Source organism: Ischnura elegans, chromosome 4 (assembly GCF_921293095.1).
Source record: "Ischnura elegans chromosome 4, ioIscEleg1.1, whole genome shotgun sequence".
Classification (NCBI taxonomy): Eukaryota; Metazoa; Arthropoda; class Insecta; order Odonata; family Coenagrionidae; genus Ischnura; species Ischnura elegans.
The window spans coordinates 24,107,405-24,128,311 of record NC_060249.1 but is presented as its reverse complement, the minus strand read 5'-3'; the positions used below and the strand labels follow the sequence as shown (position 1 = coordinate 24,128,311).

The following is a 20,907-nucleotide window of genomic DNA, read 5'->3' as shown; positions in this document are numbered from 1 at the left end:
CAATTGGATTCAATTGAAATTTTCAATCGAATCAGTAGATTTTTTCCAATAGGATAAAAGTAAATAGTTGGTATCAATTTAATTTGGTGGACATATTTAAAAAAGAACGCAACATATCCAAATCATTGCAAGGAAAGAGAAAAAAAAATTCTTTGGGGTGTTGATGACATTCTTCTAACGTTAAATTTCGCGATGTGCTCTCTCCTGAGTTATTATCAATTTAACATTGTTGGATATTTTTAAATTCATTGCTCCAAGTTGTCGTTTTTCTTTTCCATTCAGGGGGGTCACCAAGCTAGGGGCCCATACACAACTTGATGTCTTAGGTGTTTCAATAGAAAGTGACCAATATTATTATCAATTCTGTACAAGGATGCTATTCTGATACTGAATAAAATATTATGGCTATCTTGTTGAATTGTGGGATCATAGCCAATAAAATTTGATTCACGATGCTGCCAATCACAGAGAATTTTTGAGAATGCTTAAATTAAAACTGCACATAAAACATTTTCTCCATGAACTAATATATACTGACGCCAATGCCAGCAAGCTCCACCATGGAAGAAGGAGGATAAGAAGTGCAGCTCCCTTAAGGTTAATGGGTAAAAATTTTCAGTGCTGTACTCTGGTGGACAGTTTTCCTTTAACAGCACCAATTCAAAAATGGCTGACATCCCCAGCGTGCTACAGCTGTATTCAAAACTACCAATTGCGATATTTTACAAGATATTGAGACCCACCATGGTATCAAAATAATTCCAAAGTTATTTATGATCACAATGTGTTAAAATGAAATCTCTGTATCTAATGGTAAAAACAAGAGATGAGTCGAATAGCAGATTTCTCGAACTCGAATATCGAATTCGAATATTAAATCATTGCTTGAATATTCGAATACCTCGAATACTAGAGTTGCGTAAAGCATATTAAACGTACGTTTCTTCTTCTATTTCCCTTGATGAATGTATAAATCAAAAGGTATCCAGTGGGACCTTGATCTATCGTTTTTCAAGCGGATGGACGAAAAAAACGATGAATGCGGGAATGTTTGACTAGGTTGCCTACGCAGCAGGAAATTCAGGATTTTGGTGAGTAATTGTGATTTCCTTTAAAGGATTCAAACAAGAATTCAATGATTAATGGAATATTTTCATTTTATGGAAACAATTTGGGCATATGGTTGATTCAACTAACATCTCTCTCAAATATCCAAAGGGGACACACCACCTCGCGAAAAAATGATTTCATGCCATCTCAGCATTTACACTGCTACGATTGATTTCTGTCTGTTGTATACATTCTTATCTACCAAACGCCATTTCAGTGGCACGCCCATCTGATACTCGGCTTCATCCAACTTCTTATTTTCAACAGGTAGCTCGCTTTACCCCCACTCCTACTGTCAAGTGCTAGCGGACAATCCGAGGCGTTTTGCAAAATACACACGCTTCTCCACCGGATTTTCATCTTCATCAATTATTTTCAGTTCATCTTTGGAAATTCTCATGAGATAATCAGATGAGTTTGAACTGCTAGCAGGGAGAAACCAAATATCCTGAGGAAATATCCCTTCGTCTGTGACTGTGACAATAGAGATTTATAGCATAGCTCTTAAATTGTAACTTGATATATATTTTTGGAAAAAAATACTGCATCAACTTCCGAGAAGCTCAGCTGTGAGGATATCGAGTTTCGCCAGAATGCTAAGTCTCCGTTGTATTTTGACATTTATTTCCTTGCGTAAAATGCTTAAATAAAGTCAGAAATATGTCATGTTTTGTCTTATTCTTTTTTAAATTACGCGCACATTACTAATATTTCAATCCAATTAAGGTGTAATATCAATTGCCGAAAGTCATTTTTAGACACCTTTTGGGCTAATAGATGCCTCATGCAGCAGTTGACTTCCAGAAATGGGGAACTTCGATGGCAAAAGCATTTGTTTTAGGCATGCTATTGCTCTTGTAAATAATTGTACTTGAAATGGCGTTTGATGAGTAAGAATTTTTACATCAGACAGAAATCCAAAATAGCAGTGCAAATGACGAGATGAATCCTTACATGAATATCATAATTACTCATAAAAAATATATCAGGTGTTTCCTTGGATATAGGTAATCCAGTAAAACATTCTTGCATTGATTGTTGTCCTGCATTCATCGGTTTTTTTTGGTCCATCCCCTTGAAAAATGATAGATCAAAGTTCCACTGTACTACAGCAGCAGTGCCCCATGTAATCATGCCAAATGCAATTTGCGAACTGCAAGGCTGGGAATCACAATCACTCCTTGTGGAATTATCCATTTTAATAATGGTTATGGAATAAAAAATTAAGTTACTTTCTCAAGGGGAATGATACATTAAGGAAACGGACTTCCTATTCTGAAAACATAAACAAAAAAAAAGTGTTTGATGTACCCATGCCCATCAAAACGCATGGTGTAGATGCATGGAATGGCGGCCGACCCTTAGCATAAATCTGCGTTCCTCCGTACAAAGTTAATTATCAGATTATTAGGCTGTGTAATATGGATTCTTGAGCAAATACAAAGGTGGGCACCTGATTAGTTAAGTTTAACAGACCCATATCTTCGCCCAAGTGTATTCTTTTAACCTCAAAGCGTGACCATGAGGTAATCCATAGAGTGAATCGTAACGGCTGGGAACTGCATCTGCTCGTGATAATGCACACAGCATCTTGCATTTATAATCTCTCTCGATAAAATGGTCGCTACTGAGCCTCATATTTTTTATATCTTTCTCCAGTAATTCTTCCCGCAGAGCAAACTTGAGCCACTCAACCACCCGTGAAACAAGCATGCCGAAAGCGAGTGCATAACGAGACAAGAAATTCAATACTATGTTCAACTTTTAAGGTTCCTCTTACCAATTACAATCTTTTGGAAAATAAGATAAAGAAATCAGTTCATCTGTCAGGCACTCAAAAAAATTGTTAAGCGGCACATTATATACCACGCTTACTCTTCACTGCTGGGCAAGTTTTCTCCACCATGGCCATCTAGCACATAAATCCCGTTACCTTTGAAGTCATCTACTCATGTTGGCATCCTAGGTGAAAGTGAATGAAACAGGATGGACTTGGAGGCAGCACCAGTGGCATCGACTCCATGGGGCCTAAGGGGGCTCGAGCCCCCTCAAAAATTCATTGTGGGTGTGAGGAAAAAATGTGTCAGGCTTGTCGATTTTCCCCATAGTGTCCAGATATTGAGATTCGAGTTATCAGGGTTCTAATGTTGATCACATGACTCTTCTAAAATGCTTAAAAAACTTAAAACTCACTGCTTATAAAATTTCCTGGGGCAAGATCCCTGATTTGAGCCCCCCAATATTTTTTATAAGTCGGCATCCCTGGGCAGCACTGTCGAGAAAGAGACATCTACTGGAACACGAAAAAAATGTTGGAGTTGCGCTTCCTCTCTTCCTTCTTCCATGGTTTCACCACCACAACATATTACACATTGTTCCTGTGAAAAAAAACATTGGGGGCAGTACATAGATATTTGCAAACAAAAGATGGCTGCCAAAATGAACATAATGAATGTGCTTAATACATCTGTTTGTCACTTTATGATTTGAAGTTTTAAAGAGATACTGAATAAAATTTAATGGATATTTATTTATTATTTTATCATTATATGCTTTAAGATATTGTACCTTTTTTCTGTAAAATTCAAGAGTGCAATTAGTAGATAGAATGTTACAGTGTGTTTTGTATAGAATTTTTATTATGCTAATAATGTCTGTTTTTTATGTTAAAATACTGCTTAGCCCAATGCCTTTGTGGCATTACTCTTTTATGCTCTATTGTTATGACTGTATTCTCTCTTAATTGAGTCAGCTTATATGTATACTGGTTTTTTCCAAAATGAATGAGTCACTTTTCTCATTTAGGTATTGATTCAACAACTTTAAATTCTTCAAATAATCTCCTTCCACATAGCTCTGCCAGGGGTTCTCTAGGAATCATCTGTTCTTGATAAGCTTCATCAATGTAGCCTTAATGTGGTTAATATTTTCAAAATGTGTACCCTTGAACTTGCTTTTGAGGCATGGAAACCAAAAGAAATGTCTGGTAGTGACAAGTCCAGACTGTCCTCACTCTATGATCTTGGCAGATGTCCTGAGCAAGCTTTGTTGGCAACATATTCTCAACCCTCAAGAAACATCTTTTGCCATAACTGCTGCTGTGATCTGGGGAGGCAATCTTTCCCAAAATCTTGATGAAGTACAAATTTGAAAATTTTCCAGTGGCAATTTTTTTAGTATAATTTGAAACTTAATTGCTGCTCGTAGATTGAAAGATCACTCCATATTTACCTTGGTGAGTTCACTATTAAGGGCTTCACCTAATTATTCATGTACATACTCCAAAAAGCTCTGAGTTGTATAGCACACAGATTGCTAGAAAGCTTTGACCCCCCCTCCCACCTCCTACCTCAACCAGTCCTATTGGTCTTTAAGATGAAGTTGCATTGGAAAGTAATGCAGCTCATTGATTTTGGCACAAAACCTGTTTTTATTAGTTCTTCTAAAATGTTGCATGGTGACTAATTTTTAAAATATGCATATTATTATTCTATGAATGTGGCTCCATCAGAAAATTCTTATATTATTAAACTTTAGGAATTTTTAGCGGGGCATAAAGTTGTGCATCGTGACCTTGCTGCGAGAAATGTACTCATCTGTGGTGATGGATGCACAGTTAAAATATCAGACTTTGGAATGAGCCGAGATGTATACCTACAGAATGTGTACCATAAAGCCTCAGCGCAGGGGAAACTTCCCATCAAATGGATGGCACCTGAAGCGCTACTGCATAGAATTTACACGACCCACAGTGATGTGTAAGAAAAATTTATGTTCTTTAGAAAATTCTAGTCAGTCTTGTTTGCATATTATATGTGTAAAACATACAGGGTATTGAGGAGGAATCCGCAATACTTCAGGACATTCAATTCAGCAAAATATGGGATATGATAATTTTGGTCCATAATGATATTTATTCTTTACTAATCCATATTTAACGGGTAGAGCCAGAGGTATTTTTAGTTGTTGCCTGGCCATACTGAAGTATGGTAGATTACATATTCAGATTTGCCTAATGAGCATCAGAATATTCCTAGATGGTTGCATAATATATTTACAGGTTCCTGTTTTCCCTAGGTCTAAAGACATGCTCTGCCACTTTTTTTAAAATTCTTTAATATGTATCACTCCTTTTACTATGTTTGGATACCACTTTTTCCCTGATCATGATTTTGCTATGCAATAACACACATTGCATTATAACATTTCTTTCATAATAGTGTAAGTAATGTGAAATGTCTGTGCTGTCTCCGCTGATTTTGGATGAAATTTGCATATTATTTTTCTTATATTTTTTAACTAATTTAATTTTTTTTTATTCAGGTGGTCTTTTGGCATATTACTGTGGGAGATTATTACCTTGGGTGGAACTCCTTATCCAGGAATTGAAATTAATGAAGTTTTCAAGTTAATACAGACTGGATACAGAATGGAAAGACCTCAAAACTGTAGTCCTGAATTGTAAGTTCCTATAATTTATAGTGCTTAATTAATTGCGATTTTAAATCTGAGCACCAAAGATAAATAGAATTGTGTGCCCATAAGCCAGAATTCCCTAATTTGGGAACACCCAAAATCCTTTAATATTTCTTAGACCTACCTGGTGCAAAACTAATTTGTCTTTGCCTTTGGAATCTGTTTTCAACACTTTACAAAAATTCTACCTGTCGTATCAGTCGACAATAGGACTCACAGTTACTGTTAAAATACTTTATTGCCAAATCAGAAACTGCTCTACCAATCTGATGCAGAATATGCTCCACCAATCTTATGCAGACATGAGTAAACTTACCCTGTCGGGACTAGCCCCAGATTCTTGGCCCTGGCACAGAACAAACAGAAGACTCTCAAGAGTGTCGGAAAACCGCTAAAATACATTCTTATAGTTAATTATTGCATAAAAATGATGACAGTATTGTTAGAAAGTCCCGTACTACAAAGATTAAAAAAAAATTGAAGACCCCTCTATGCATAGCATATTGTCTTGCTAGCTTGCTGTGGAGACGTAAATGTCACATAATGGAGATGATTATTAAAAGATGGAGCTATAAAAATGGGAAGTCTGTTTGCTTTGCTGTGGCCTGTGAAAAGAAAAGCTTTTTTGACCAGCAAAAATCATTCCCCAAGGCTTCCACCCCACCATCACTCATTCCAGATGCATGGACGAATAGTCACACAGAAGGAGGCCCTGGTGGCACCAAGCTGTGATGGATTTGCAAGTTGACAGTCCATTGAACCATATGAAACATGGTATATAGGCAATGCAAGGGACTTTGAATGTAAAAAAAATATATTTATTTTATTTCTAGTAGTTTTCGTGATAGTTTCTGAAGTTTTCATGGCATTCAGGTTTGCAGGAGTGTAGATTTCCGGGTTCTGTCTGTGTTCTTATTTTGATGGCGACATTTCACCTACTGCCAGACTTGGTGCATGCTTGTTGCTGATTGGTCCCCAATCTGCTAAGCATGGGAAGGGAGACATCTTTCTGGGGTCCAGTAAGACGTATTTGTCTGGCATAAACATATAAATATCGGACACCCTTGAAGCACTCTCCACACCAGCCTGGCCTTAGGATGCCTATGGCACAGAAAGTGAAATGTCGCCATCAAAATGACAATGCGGACAGAACCTGGAAATCTACCCTATTGTGTATTTATTGTTTTTTTCAGCAAAGAGCATTTAATGCATGATATATGCTCATGAATTGATCTCCTACCATCATGAAGAGGAATTTGACATCTTTTATACACACTCACTCATTTTTCAGCAGTCAGAGCCAACATTTTTTTTGAAACACGTTTCTTCAGGTGCTGTTTTCCCAGGAAAAGCACTCTTTTCTGATCAGAAGTTTGTCCGATCAGGAGTTTCTTTGAAAATCCACAAGTGAAACAGCCAGTTGCTTCAAGCATGGGAGCCTTGCTGTAGTTTTTTATCGCATGTGTCAATCTCTTTTCACAAGTAGACGTTCTTAAAATATTTTTTACTCTTCATAATGGCCCATATTTGAAACCTGAGATTGAGAGAATCAGTTACAATGTGGAAGTGGTAAGGGCCACCTTGCATTAAGTTCTTGAGCTCGTAGCCTGAAGGGCCTCCCTCCATATAAATCATGCGGACTTGCTGAAAATTGTTTATGATATTAATGCCAAGTAGTTTTTCCAAAATACGAACGTTCTCTGCATCTATAATATTAGCTGGGATTACTAATATTAAATTTAAGAATTGAAGTTCACCATCAGTTATTATTAACAGTAATGTATCTAGTTGAAGTGGGGATACCTCTGATCAGCGGATTTGATGATCACGAATAAGTTTATGTTAGTAGTCGTGAAAATGACATGGATTTGCCTCAGGTGCACATTGAAAAATATGGAGGGGTGAAAAGATGCTCCAGTCAGATTGTAAAAATGTTGTGCCATTTTCTTTCCATTTACAGGTGGTGTCATTGCTTTAGATCAGATTATTTTAGGTCAGATTACTTTCACGATTTATCTACCTTCACGACTTATGGATGAAGGACTTTTTCAAATGTTTTGAGTCTTTTTGAAATCACATCTTAAATCACTAATTTTATTAATTTAATTTGATTTTTCTCATTTCTTGAACCTTAACTCAACAATGCACTGTTTCCACTGACACCAATGCACGTTCTGAGAAAAAAATTCCATGAATTGGATGGATGAGGCAGATACTTTGCGGAGATCCATTATGAGATATGAAGTGAAACGCTTTGAACTTTCCACATGAAAAGTTTTTATGTGGAAAGTGCAAAGTGTTTCACTTCATATCTAAAAATTTCCATGCTGCAGTGTTACCTACGTCTAGGTAACTTATCTATTCACTGGAAATATTGCTTATCGGGAATGTGTCTGGTCCTAAGCATTCCGAATTATTGATCTTCTATTGTAGTTAGTGATTAATTTGTCGCATAGAAACCATTGGTGTGGATGCTGGCATGTGCAATTCTCAGCTAAAGTATACCCAGATACCACTGGTCAATTTTTACTGTCGGAACACACATCAGGTGTAGTTCTATGCTTTGCAATCGTATGAGAGATCTGCCTGCTGTATGAGTCACATGTTCCTTTGATCAGGCTTGCTTGGACCCCATATTATGTAGTAAAAGGCAATTGTTTCATTTCAGATATCAGTTGATGAATTGGTGCTGGCAAGAAAGGCCATCGAGCCGGCCAAGTTTTTCCCAACTACGATTTCAAATTGAAAACCTGCTAGAAAAAAGTTCAGCATCTACATACTTGAGCTTACCCATCTACTCTCCAGAAATGAGTGGAGTTGAACTCAGCTGCCAAGAATCGTCTGTATCCAATTCAAATGATGTTATCTGTAGAGATTGTGAAAGACAGGCTTCAGGACCAGAAAATCAGTCTGAGGATACTCATCACATGAGTGATATATGCTCAAATAAAGTGTATAATATGGAGTCTTCTTCTGATGCAATTCTGAGGTTAGTGATTGATTTCTACTCTTATATACACACTTCCAGTTTATAGTTATTACCTAATGTCTGCTTCTGGGTTAATATTTTTGAAGACAACTGATAACACATCATGATAACACACAAATTTTCCAGCCTTAGTGGCAGCAGAGTTTTGTCCTAGCCGACCAAAGCATGGTCTCAGTTTTGAGTTGTACCTTTGTAGATTCCCTCTATCCAGGATGTGGATGCTTGAGATTGTATATTGGTTTTTGCTCGATCTCTCCCATGTACAAGGCTGTAATGTATTGTTTTCAAAGGATGGTGACATGAACATATTATTGTCTCCTTTCTGTGCATTACCTTGTGGAAAGGAGGCATGAGTTGGAAAGAGAAGCTTAAATCTAGTCATAGGTTCTTGTAATTACTAATGCAAGCATAGGTGCAATTTAATATGTAGTGTGCAGGGACTTTCGTTAAGGTTTTATTTTGGGTTTTACAAATCACCCTTAAAGTTGTAAACTCAACTGTAATCTCCTAATATGGTACCTCTTTTTTGCCCAAAATTTTTGGGAGAAAAATGATATTTGAGCATAAGCATTTGAGTGACAAATTAGGCTGCCTGAACTTCACCACCAAGGTAAATAGCATGGTGGACATTTTTTTTTGTAATTATGTTGTTTTCAGATCCTATGAAAAATGTTTTTATATCTTATTGAAAACCAATGTCTACTTATGTCACATTCTACATGCAGTCCACTGATTTCAAATATGTATGTTAATTACAGTGAGTCCTCGTTCTACGTCACCCCGTTTAACGTCATTTCGCGATAACGTCACGAAAATTTTGAGACCGTCATTCGTTTATCGCACCTTTGCTTCGCGATAACGTCAGGTCTGGTCAGGTCTTTTAAATTTCGTGCGAGAAAAAATGCGAAGCGGCGGGCGTTGCAGGTTGTTCGTTTTGTGGGCGGTAATACAGTCAGTCTAAACGAAGTGTAAAACGGTGTGTTTATTGTCAATTTCGATTACGTTTATAGCAAATTTTCTGCAAAATGAATTCTTAGGTAGGTGCGCAAATGTTAAGTGCGTAAATGTCAAGTAAAGTTTTAGCAAATTTTACTTGACATAATGGTTTTCTGGAACCTGAAAAGTGATTTCTAGGAATTTTTCCGGGTAGAACTCGGAGTATTTGTCGTCACTTTTTCGCCGTGTTCTCAATAATCTTGGTTCCTGTAACTGCAACGATGTTTCAGCGATGATGATGCCCAGGCGATGATGCCCAGGTGACCACCATAGCGAAGCCAAAAAAACAAATGCGGGAAGATACAAAAATGGAGAAGGATGTACGTCGCTGCTGGTATCGCCGTCAATGAAGACAGAGACTCGTGTTCATGCCATAGTTTGGCATTCCCATCGTAAGAAATGGCCCAAATATGATACGCTAAAATTTTTTCGCGTAGGAATTGTGAGGTCTAGGAGCCGATATTCACTTTTTATATTGTTTCTTATGGGATATTGTGCTTCGATTAACGTCATTTCGTTTATCGTCACATTTTTCAGGAACGGTAAGTGACGTTAAACGAGGACTCACTGTATTTGAAGAATTCTTTGTTCCGTATTTCTCCGAATACAGTCCCCCTCTGAATATAGTTCTCCCCACCCCCTAATTTTGAGGCTTCAGTTTCGGGAAAAGTTAAATAAATGCGTTTGAATATAGTCCCCCCTTTACTTTTACCACAGGCAGTTTTGGAAAAAAAGGGGGATACTATATTCAGACATATACGTTACGTGTGTTGCAAGGATTCTTTTTTATACCCAGAGGACCTGACGTCAGGTATAGCTTTTGCAGATTTTTCAACGCAAATGATTGGACGTCGGCTCTGACAGATGTAAGGGAAGGGAATTGACTGCTGAGGTAGCAATTGCCGGATGCATTCAGGTCCGGCCTGAGATCCAGCTTAGCGAGCCCTTAGGGCCTCTCCTTGGCAATTAAGCCTGACCCTCCCACTCATTTATATGATCATCCTCACCGCAGGAATCCGTTGCAAAGTGGTTATATTGACGATGGTTTGTTTCACTGATATATTTTGTTGCATACTACAATTTTTTATACTTTGAAATGTATTCTTATTTTTGTTCCATGTGTAAGCAATTTTTTAGTGAAATTCTAGCATTAAAAATAACGGACTTCTGGACTTATAGCTTTATTACCTTGTATTAACACTAGAAGGACGGCAGGGGTCATTTGACCCATTTTCAGAATTCCAATTTATTTTTCTCTTATTAAAATATTTTTTTAAATTTTGAAACTTTTTGACTTTGTTCATTTTGGTCTATATTTTGATAAATTAGTGAAAATTCAACAATAATGTTTTGTTTTAAATTTTTATGACGTGTTATACCTAGAAGGACAGCTAGGGGTCATTTGACCCAGAACTGGTTTTCGCGCTATTTTCTTGCCCGTGGGCTGACTGCACGCTGCGTCCTGGGGAAAAATCCTGTCTCTTTTTGAGAGAGCGGAGGAATTGGGTGGACGGTAAAATTCTATTGTAAATCCTACCTTTGGAATCCGCACGTAGGTCGGAGAAGAAGCATTACTGCAAGTTCCTGGAAGATACGAATCAGGATACGGTTGTCGGTTGAGTCCCTGCCTTTCGAATGGCAATTAGCGTTACTCCTGAAAATTTTGTCCTTTTGTATGAATTTCTAATGCTCTCCAGCTCTCTATACCTGCAATGCAACTAGAGAAGATTCTACCATAATGCGCTTTCGTTTGTAGATTTTTTTGCATGCATATCAGTAGCGAGTTGAGGAAGAAAGTAAGAAGTCGAGAAATACATCAAGAGAAGAGAATCGTCGCGATTCTAATAGCTGTAGGAAATATTGAAGATCAGTCTGGAAGTGAATCGTAAACATCAGTTCAAGGACATTCTGACCAATGCATCAACATCTGGGTGTGATGGAAGCGACGAAGTCCAAGATAGTGAATCCGATGGCGACTTTGGCGTGATAGCAAATGCACAGCTCTATCCAACAAAATGCAGCTGTCCTTTTATGAGGTAAATTCCAAATAAACCAGACAAATTTGGAATCGATTACTGGGTTTTGACAGATGTGAAATGAAAATACAGCCTAAATGAATTTCCATATTGTGGCAAAGATGATGATTGGCCATCTTATCAAGCGTTGGGGAAATAAATAGTTCCTAGAGTGACCGTAACATACAAGAATTCAGGAATAAATGTAACTTGTAACAATTATTTTCCATCCATCCAGCTGGCAGGAAGTCATAAAAAAATGGAAAACTTCTCTTGTATGGACGATCTGAAAAAAACAGGCGTGACGCACAAATATCTATGACCCCTAAAATTATCATGTAATCCATTCAACGCGAGTGTTCAAAAATACCTTAGGCCATACTCTTACGTAGAATCAGGCAACCAGAACAATAATGTGCTTTCACTCAGCAGCATGATCTCAGACGACACTATTTCCGAAACGAATAAAAGAATACCAGAGACCATCCTATTTCATAATAAAAGCAAAGCGGGAGTAGGTATGATGGATAGAATGTATCAATTTATTTACACGTCTCCAAATCCAATGGCCATATCTCCACGGGCACATAAAAGAAAAAGGTGCCAAATACCATCAAATTGAATCATTGCACCAATTTCCTTTCCATTTTCCAAATTCCTTTTTATGTGCAAATGGCTGGTGTCCTAACACCCCCTGCCACACGCTTTTAAGTGGCTAGCGGGTTAGTGTGTGGATTTAGATGTAGATGAAAAAATCGTCCAATGAACGCATTCAGCGCAAAAAAATATTTTGTGGAAACAGCGCTGAAAAAAATACTGTGTCTGAGATTTACAACAAAGTAGTAAGTTTCAAAAATTTTAATGCAAATTTTGTAAACCTATTGTTTAAACATGTAAAACAACTTTTGTATTGGGTTTATGTTTTTTCATTATTTGATTTGCAATCGACTACTACATACGGTTTAATTCATGATTCTTTAAAATAATTGTTATTAACTTTTGACGATTGAAATAATATTTGATAATGTTAAATAGTGTTTTTAATGAACTGATTCAACAATTAATACGATTAAACTGAATATCGGTTGAAAATTAGGCGTTTTATTCCAAAATACATTTTAGGGGTCAAATGACCCCTAGCCGTCCTTCTAGGTAGCGCGAAACTCCCGTCCTCCTAGTGTTAACTAAATTTGTTGGTATTAACGCTAGAAACCCATTTAAAATTCCACAATGCTTAAAAAAGTGTTAGTAATTCTTTGAGAAGAGTAAATTATTGAAAATGAAATACAATTTTTGGTTGAAAAAAACACTGGTAACGCAATTATTTGACTTTGGATTCATGCTATGATAGGGTTAGAGGGTGTAGTGCAGTGGCAGCGGTAAGGGATGGCCACCCTGTTGAGCCGAGTCCCATATCTGAGGGATGAAAATACCTGGGTAACTCCACCCCAAAAAAGAGCTAATTAATGTCATTCCTCAAAAAAAGATCCTCAATTGTAAAAACATTGTGAATTTTGGCCCCAGAGAATTTTAATTTTTCATTTTAGCTTTAGATATGATGTCATTTGGTCTGTTTGAGAAAACTAATTGTAAATATGTTTAGTGATGTTGGGACACCTCTTAATGTTAAAAATATAACCTGATATTGTTAGCACATTGATTTTACTCCCTATTGCACAGTTTTAGAGATATAAATCAAGAATCCACGAGAAATTAAAATAAAATAAACCATTCCCTAAGAGACATTGTTTAACTCATGTTCAATCAAAGTTATAAAATTCAGCCTTCGGGATGACATTAAAGGGAACACAATCTAGCTATAGTTGTGTAATACAGGGATTTGATACAGTTGATACAAAGATTTTGGAAACCTTTCCACTGTGATAGGCCGGAGACAATTGAGAAACTGATTCTTTAACTGTCTCTCATCAAAATTAAACCTTAGTAACTAGAAAAGCAATGAAAAGTTCTGGTTTTTAAGTTTTTCAATTCAATGATGATATGTAGTCAGCCTAAAATATGAGTGCTTTTTTCCTTACTCACTCTGACTCAGTGATTCAACTGAAAAGGTTGGTTTGGCTTTTCCTCCTACCATTTCAAAAGTATACACATGTAAAATAAACTCAAAATTATTCATTACACATCAGCATCTGGAGATAGTAGCAAAGAATTTATTTAAAATGATTTGGGAATGTATTTTAATGCTCTTGCTGTAGGGCAACCATCCTGTGGGTCACTCCACTGCAAAAGCATCCAGGCACCAGGTCACAATATTGAGAATTAACAAACTTGAGGATTATGTGGAATTTGGAGATGAAACTGCATGTGGTAAGGTAATTTCTAAGTGATGATTGTATGGAGAGGTTGTTTTCCTACCTGGGGTCCACAAGTGGATATGGTTATAGGGAGGCTTCGTAATTATGTAGGTATGTATAGAAGTTTGTGACAGAATGTTTTCCTCCATGCATTATAAACAGGAAAGGCCTGGGACTTGGGTAATGACATTGTTAAGAGAAGGTTTTTTTTTAAATATTATTGTATGGAAGTTTTCTGCATAGGATTATGCTGTGTAAATACCCACACAGCACATCGTTGCCAGAGGACGTCCGCTGCGCGTCCGTCGCGTCCTCTCAGTGTCCGCGGATTTTCAGGACAGCCAGAGGACATCCGCTGGCTGTCCTGGCCATCCGTCCGCACACTGTCCTATCTCGGATGTCCAGCGGACGTCCAGCTAGTGTCCCATTACGCAGGGTTTGGGAGTTTTGGTTTCCTCTTAAAACACTCACCTCCTCAAGGAGGAACTCCGAGAGAAAGTCTCGTGATCCTCCTCCGAGTAGGGAGTATAGGAGAAGGGAGAAAGAAAAAAAACTCTCTCTCGTTTCTGAAGCCAGAATACTTCCTCCCGATCGAGGAAGAGGAAATTTTTCGTGGAGGAAGAGATATTTTGAGGATTATTTTAGGTAACCAAATGTAATCCTCTTGTTGGAGTGTGGACTCGGAGGAAATTATAAACTATTTAACGAAAAAAAAATTGACATTTTTACCGCTTCTATAGTTTAAGAACAACAAATGTACGCTATTTTTAAGTTTTATATTGTTTATAACAATTAATCAAGTTTAAACAAAGTTAGCAACAATTTAAGTAACATTTACGAGCGTTAAAAATTTCTACATGCCTCACGGGTTAAACAACAACAATTGAACGAACTTACATTCTTTACTACTCTCTACATTATTTATAACAATTTTTAAAGTTTAAATAAATTTAGCAACAATTTTAGAAACTTTCAAAAAATTAAAAATTTCCGCATGTTGTACGGTTGAGAAGCGTTGGATGAACAATAAACCCGTACTTTTCATGATTATAAAAATTACTTAAATTTAAACAAATTTAGCAACTTTTACAAAAATTAACAACAGGAATAATGGAATTTATCGATTTTTACTGAAATTTTATATTATGTACCAATGTCCTGCGGACGTTCGCGTCTCGGGGACATTCCATTCCTACAGGTTAAATGAACTCTTTCAACTTATTGATTAATTAATATTTACTCTCTAGGGATTAAAAAATCTCAGAGGCGATTGATTGGAAAGTATTTTAATGAAACATAACGCTTTAAATTCATTTTAATTTTAATGGTAAGAATTCTCCTAAAATTATCACGGCATCGATGGCCTCATTCCCAGATTAGAAATTGTAATTGTCCAATTTAAGGATAGGCAAGTAGAAGAAGTAGTAGAAGATAGAAGGTAAGTACTGCCGTACCTTTACTTTATATCGAAATTCTAGTTTTTTTGGTGGCGAACGAATTTTGAATCTACCGCTACTCCGCGATTCAGGTGTTCTACCATGGTTCTCCACATTCCTCCGTTCCTCCTTTCCAACAGAGGAACCGGAACGGAACACCGGAGACAGCATGGTGGTTTGGCGGTTACAAAGATGCTGCTGCAAGTAAGTTTGATGTGACTTCTAAATAATTTTTTCTTGGCGTTCACTGGCGGCAGTATAGTGTTTCCGCATGCTCCTTATATTTCTTATAACTCAGCCTGTAACATCTCGAGGAAAAATATGGCTCTGCTTGGAACAACATTACCGTCTTGGTAAAACCGTTACTTGGCAACTAAAGGTAGCGTCTTTTTCCGTTGTTCATGGTGAAATTTTCGCTTTTGTTCCTTGTTTACATGATATAATTTAAAGTGGAAGTTCTTGTACTATAGTCTCTGTACGCGAGAACGTATAGGAAATAATGTAAGTGCTAGCGCATAAAATAGAACCTGTTGTTTTGATAGCGTAGGTTACGGCTGAATTTGTTGGAAGTCCCAACGGTCCGTTTGGTTCCGTTCCTAAATCAAATCAAGTAGGGTTCTTGGCAATAAATATAACTAGGAATTGTACTTACGTGTAACCGGGGGATTTTGCAACACGCATGTATGATTAATAGGTTTCACGTAAATTATTAATTCTTTGAAATCGGACTACACCGTGTGATTTCTTTCGATATGTATAGTTACGCACGCATCGAAAAAGAACAATAATGTTATGATAGGATAACCACCAATGTTTAGCCTTTTTACAAAAAGTTTTTATACTCTTTATCTGTTTGATGGAACTAGGTTAATAATTAAAAATTTTAGGTCCTAAATAAATAAATGATCTATTATGTCAGTAAAGATAAGGCTTAGGGATTGAAAAATTACAATGCCGACGTAACTTTTATAGCGTTTATTATATTTTTTCTGCCAAACTTTGCTAACCTAATAAAATATAAACTAATTTAACTACAAACTAAGTAACTGTGCTATTAGTCATCCATGCATTTAATTTAGTGGAAACTATAGGACGACTGTAAGAAACTCGGGATGAATCTAAACAAGGTCTAATTGTAAGTGATATATTGTGTAAACAAACCTTAAGGCTATGTTTCATGGTTCATTTATTTGCTCAAACTGCTGCATGAAATCTTATACCCAGAAAATAGAACTTGTGCATCTTTTCGTACAGCCATCGGTACACATTTTGGTGTAGAGTATCGTGAACCTGATATATTTACCTGGAGGCATTTACTGACTATAGCTTTCATGTAGTGGAGTTGAATAAAAATAGTTCATCTGTATTTTTATTTATTTCCTATCTCTATTTATAAGTTTGTATGTCTCTCTTCTTATAATTGTCTGTATACTTATTTGTCTTCATTCTTTACAGATGTTGCATTTAACCAGGACGATACAGCCACCAATTCTAGTGTGGAAGTTACAGTGAAGAGTTGGCTGGAACATGCTAAAGCGAGGCATGTGAGAGAGGTGTAAGTATTCGTTTGATTATTATATAGGTTTGAGCAAGGAGGAATAATTTTGGTCTGGATACTTTTTTGACAAGTTGCTCCTCTAAAGGGAGCTCATATAAAGTAAATTTAAATAATTATTAAACATCTTGTAATACAAGGTTCACCCTTCCATGCTAAAGGTAGAGAAAATAGTATTGTTATGTATTATTTTCAGATGCAGATTCCACTACCAAGTAATTCAAACATTTGAAAACAATTTTTGTTCTGCATATGGGAGGTATAATTACCAAAAACGTGGTTGAAAAGGATCTCATGCTCTTTAAAAGTTCGATGTATAGCACCTGTAGAACTTAAGAATGGGATAACTTATTCAACAGGGATGGTAGTTGCACAGTACTACAGAAGCTACTATTTTCTAGTAGCTCTAGCTAACTAAGATGTTTTGAAGTAGGTGTTTTTGTAGGAGCTATAGAAATTTCAGTAGCTCACAGCAGGCCTTAGCTGCTATTCCCCTGTTATGTCTCTGTCGAAATGTGAATATTGCCAGTGAGCTAGGTTGTCACTTTTGCCTTGATACCAGACTACATTAGAAGATCTATTTTAATTATTAAGATTGGAAGAATTCGGAGATCTAAATCATGGAATGGCCTTAACTACAGCAAGTTTTTGCTAGTTTTTCAAAGTTTCTATTTTTTTAAGTTGCATCTCGGCCAATGCAGCTAAGTGGTTTGTGTGCCAAATCAGTGTGGCTGTTTTCACACTAATCCCAAGAGATCTAGTTCACTTAAACTTCCTCCTTTAAATTTTCTAGTTTCCTTTACTCCTATATCATATTCAGCTCTTCTGCATTAGTCTTCCTTAGCTCCAGCTTATGTAACACTTTTCTTCACCTCCACAATTCACTCTAGTGTAGTCATAATCTTCAAGGGGAGACCAATTGTTCAGAAATATTATCCTCCATTTGAATGCTTTTTCCAATATCTTTTTCGAGACCTCTACTAAGCTGTCTGGCAAGGATGGATCAAAGAATTTTTTTCTAGATGGTGCACCAGGGTCTAACAGGCAACAGTCTTCTCATATTTGGGATTAAAATCTAGTTCAACAATTGTTCTATGAAAAATGTTCTTAATCATAATATATACATTACTAACACATTAATAATTTTACTCAAATTCTTTTCTTATTTAAGAACAAGAAAAAGTCAAAGAAAAGTTTGTAAAATGTATTCAGCCTGTAATGGACAGGTTTCCTAATTTTGAAACCTTAAGAATGTTAAACATGTGACTAATAAGACTGTAGCGTCCTGTCTTATGTAATCTGCTTGTTACGTACAAGATACAATTTCTTGCTACAATGAAATGTTTATATACTTCATTATTACAGGAGCAGTGCAGGAGAGCAAGACAGCCCCTGAAAAGGATGTGGAGGTTGCCATCCAAAGCTGGCTAAGGCACGCCAAGGAGAGGTTACAGGGGAAGAAGAAAGTTAAATAAATCGTATGTAGTTTCTGGCATTGTACTGTTTTAAGAAGCCAAATAAATATTGTGCATGAAATTGATGCCTTATTTATTTAAATTCTTGTCTGGACCTATTATTTATTAGTATCGAACAAAATGCAATCCTAACCTAAACGTGTCCTGAAGGTGTCCAGAGCGGACAATTTCAGGTCGTCCATAGGCCACCTTTTTTACTGACATGCGGACTTGCAGCGGACATCATTTTGTATGAATTCGGCTGTCCGTAGGATGTCCATAGGCCACTTGGCGGACAATCACCGGATGTCCGAAAGGTGTCCGTGTGCTGTGTGGGTATCATTATCTGTGATTTCACCGTGTATCTTTTTGTCATTTCTGTATTATTGCCATTCTCTGGGCAAACGATATATCTGTTAACGTTAACTAATTCTTCTCTCATTTCCAGGAATGAAAGAATTGAATGTGGCACTGATCCTGACTTATGTCAGAGCATGGTCCCTTCAACTGAAGTTGAAAATTACCTTACTCCCATCTCTGCATCGATGGAGTATTAGAGATATCCGTTACATTTGGCCAAACGTAATGGATGCTATAATTGGATTGTACCTGATTAGTGAAGATTATTTTTCATGTGGAGGCCACCATGGAACAAAGATAGTGACTTTTGCAGTATTATCAATAGCCGACTCAATCTGTAGAGCTTGGCTGCTTCAATTCACCTAGAACAAGATGATTGGCTTCACTTTGCCATTCAGGTTACACGAGTTTCATTTGCCCTTATTTAAGGTGAAATTGAACTATTAATCAAATTATGAAGTTATGTATAGAGTTTCTGTGGCTACAGATGAATAAGTTATGAGCAGTAGTGATCTCATGTTTTCCTGAATGAAGCACAATGCTTGCCAGCAAATTTATTAACTGATCAAAATCAAGGTATTATATTTATTGAGTGTGTTCTTAAAAGTAGGTATATGTTTCGAGGTAGAAATATCGGTGCATACCTTAAGTTATTCACATTGAGGTTTTCTCCTCATGATTCCATTCATTTTATATCTATAAATATCATGAAAGGTATTTTCTTTTTGTAGTCAAAGGCAGATATTTTTCTGTATGTAGTTCATTACCTTTGACACATGTACTTTATATTTCAATAAAATTTTACTCGAAACTCTGTGAAAGTGATTTCTGCTAGGATTCAGATGTAGATGTGTACTTTGCTGCATTCCATGAAGTGGTCATCTAGCAGATATGCAAGAGCCTTGTGACAGGCAAGAAACCCACAATGTGTTGCATAACAATATTTTATATAAACTAGCGGTTCCCTATCTTTTTTTCCTACTGCACTCCCCCCTATGTTGTAAATGTATAACTAATATTGTACCCCCAAAAATTCCTCACGGTCATATCAAACATTCATAAGAACAAAACCAATTATTGCATGGTAAGAAATGAAATTTCCAGCAATAAACCATACAGATAATGAATGCATTTTATGTAGAAAATACGTTGTAAACATAGCAAATATGGCATATCAAGTTATGTCATTCTTAGGCTCTTAATAAATAGTTTGTATGGGGTCAATGCACTAACTTTTAATGTAAGCAACCTTTGTACCCAGTACAGGCTTCTAAATTATTTAGATTTTTTTATTCATTGGAGCAATTATGATAAAATTTGGAAAATCATTCATTCTCATCAAAATATTAATCCCAAGTCTTTGACTTTAGCCAGAATAGTGCCAAGTACCCTTGCCTTTTCACTGAGACGAACTTCCAAACTTCTTATTTAAAAACATGCTGCTAGGGCAAATCCCAGTCGAGGCAGTTATAATTTCAAAAAAATTGAAAATGCTTCTTCATTACTTTGGATTTAGAAGTTCTAAATTCAAATCTAATGCTTATTGTCGCAAGGAAGTATGGCAATTCATGTATGTTACATTTGTGATCTGGGGCCGTATTCTGTAACTCCAAACCGATCGGTGCGGCACCGATTCGTCGGGTGCGACGTCACACCGACTCCCGGTAAGAAGTCGTGCGATTCTGTACGAACCCGATCGGTGCGGCACCGACGTGAGGGCGAGAGATCGTCGGTAGCCGTACCGACAGCAAAAAGGTGTCGGTACGGCCACCGACTAGTGGGTTTCATCAACTCCCCGGTGCGCATTGTACGTTTTATTTTGTTTTTATCTCATCACCGAGTAAATAATGAGGTTTGCTGCAATGTTATCTTTTTCTGCCCCTTCGAATAGGCCTCTATAATTCACTGTGTCAACATCTATATTGATTACCTTGACATAAATATAAGATATTGGTTAATAAACATTAGGTTTGCCACTATATAATGACTTTCTCTCATTTATGTTACCACTTTCACTCGCTTGTAATAGGATTTCTTTCACTCTATCATCATTTATTTGCTCCTTTGACATAAAAAAGATATTTTTGATTAAATATGAGTTTTGCCGCAATGTTATCACTTTATCTCACTCTGAATAGGCAACTATTATTTCACTCAATCATCATTTGGCGTTTCTCTCGGCATAGAAATAAGATCTTTTT

At 36.7% G+C, this 20,907-nt stretch overlaps 1 protein-coding gene across 1 annotated transcript in view; it reads left to right on the top strand.

Annotated features, from left to right (window-relative positions):
• Nucleotides 1–19,517, top strand: part of LOC124157146 — a 119,808-nt gene extending 100,291 nt beyond the window's left edge. Inside the window, exons 16-19 of the mRNA XM_046531646.1 lie at nucleotides 4,648–4,868; nucleotides 5,434–5,571; nucleotides 8,255–8,575; nucleotides 18,795–19,517. Coding sequence (XP_046387602.1) covers nucleotides 4,648–4,868; nucleotides 5,434–5,571; nucleotides 8,255–8,575; nucleotides 18,795–18,903 — 789 coding nt within the window. The 3' untranslated portion in view covers nucleotides 18,904–19,517. The remainder of the gene's footprint in view (nucleotides 1–4,647; nucleotides 4,869–5,433; nucleotides 5,572–8,254; nucleotides 8,576–18,794) is intronic.
• Nucleotides 19,518–20,907: the final 1,390 nt, after the last annotated feature.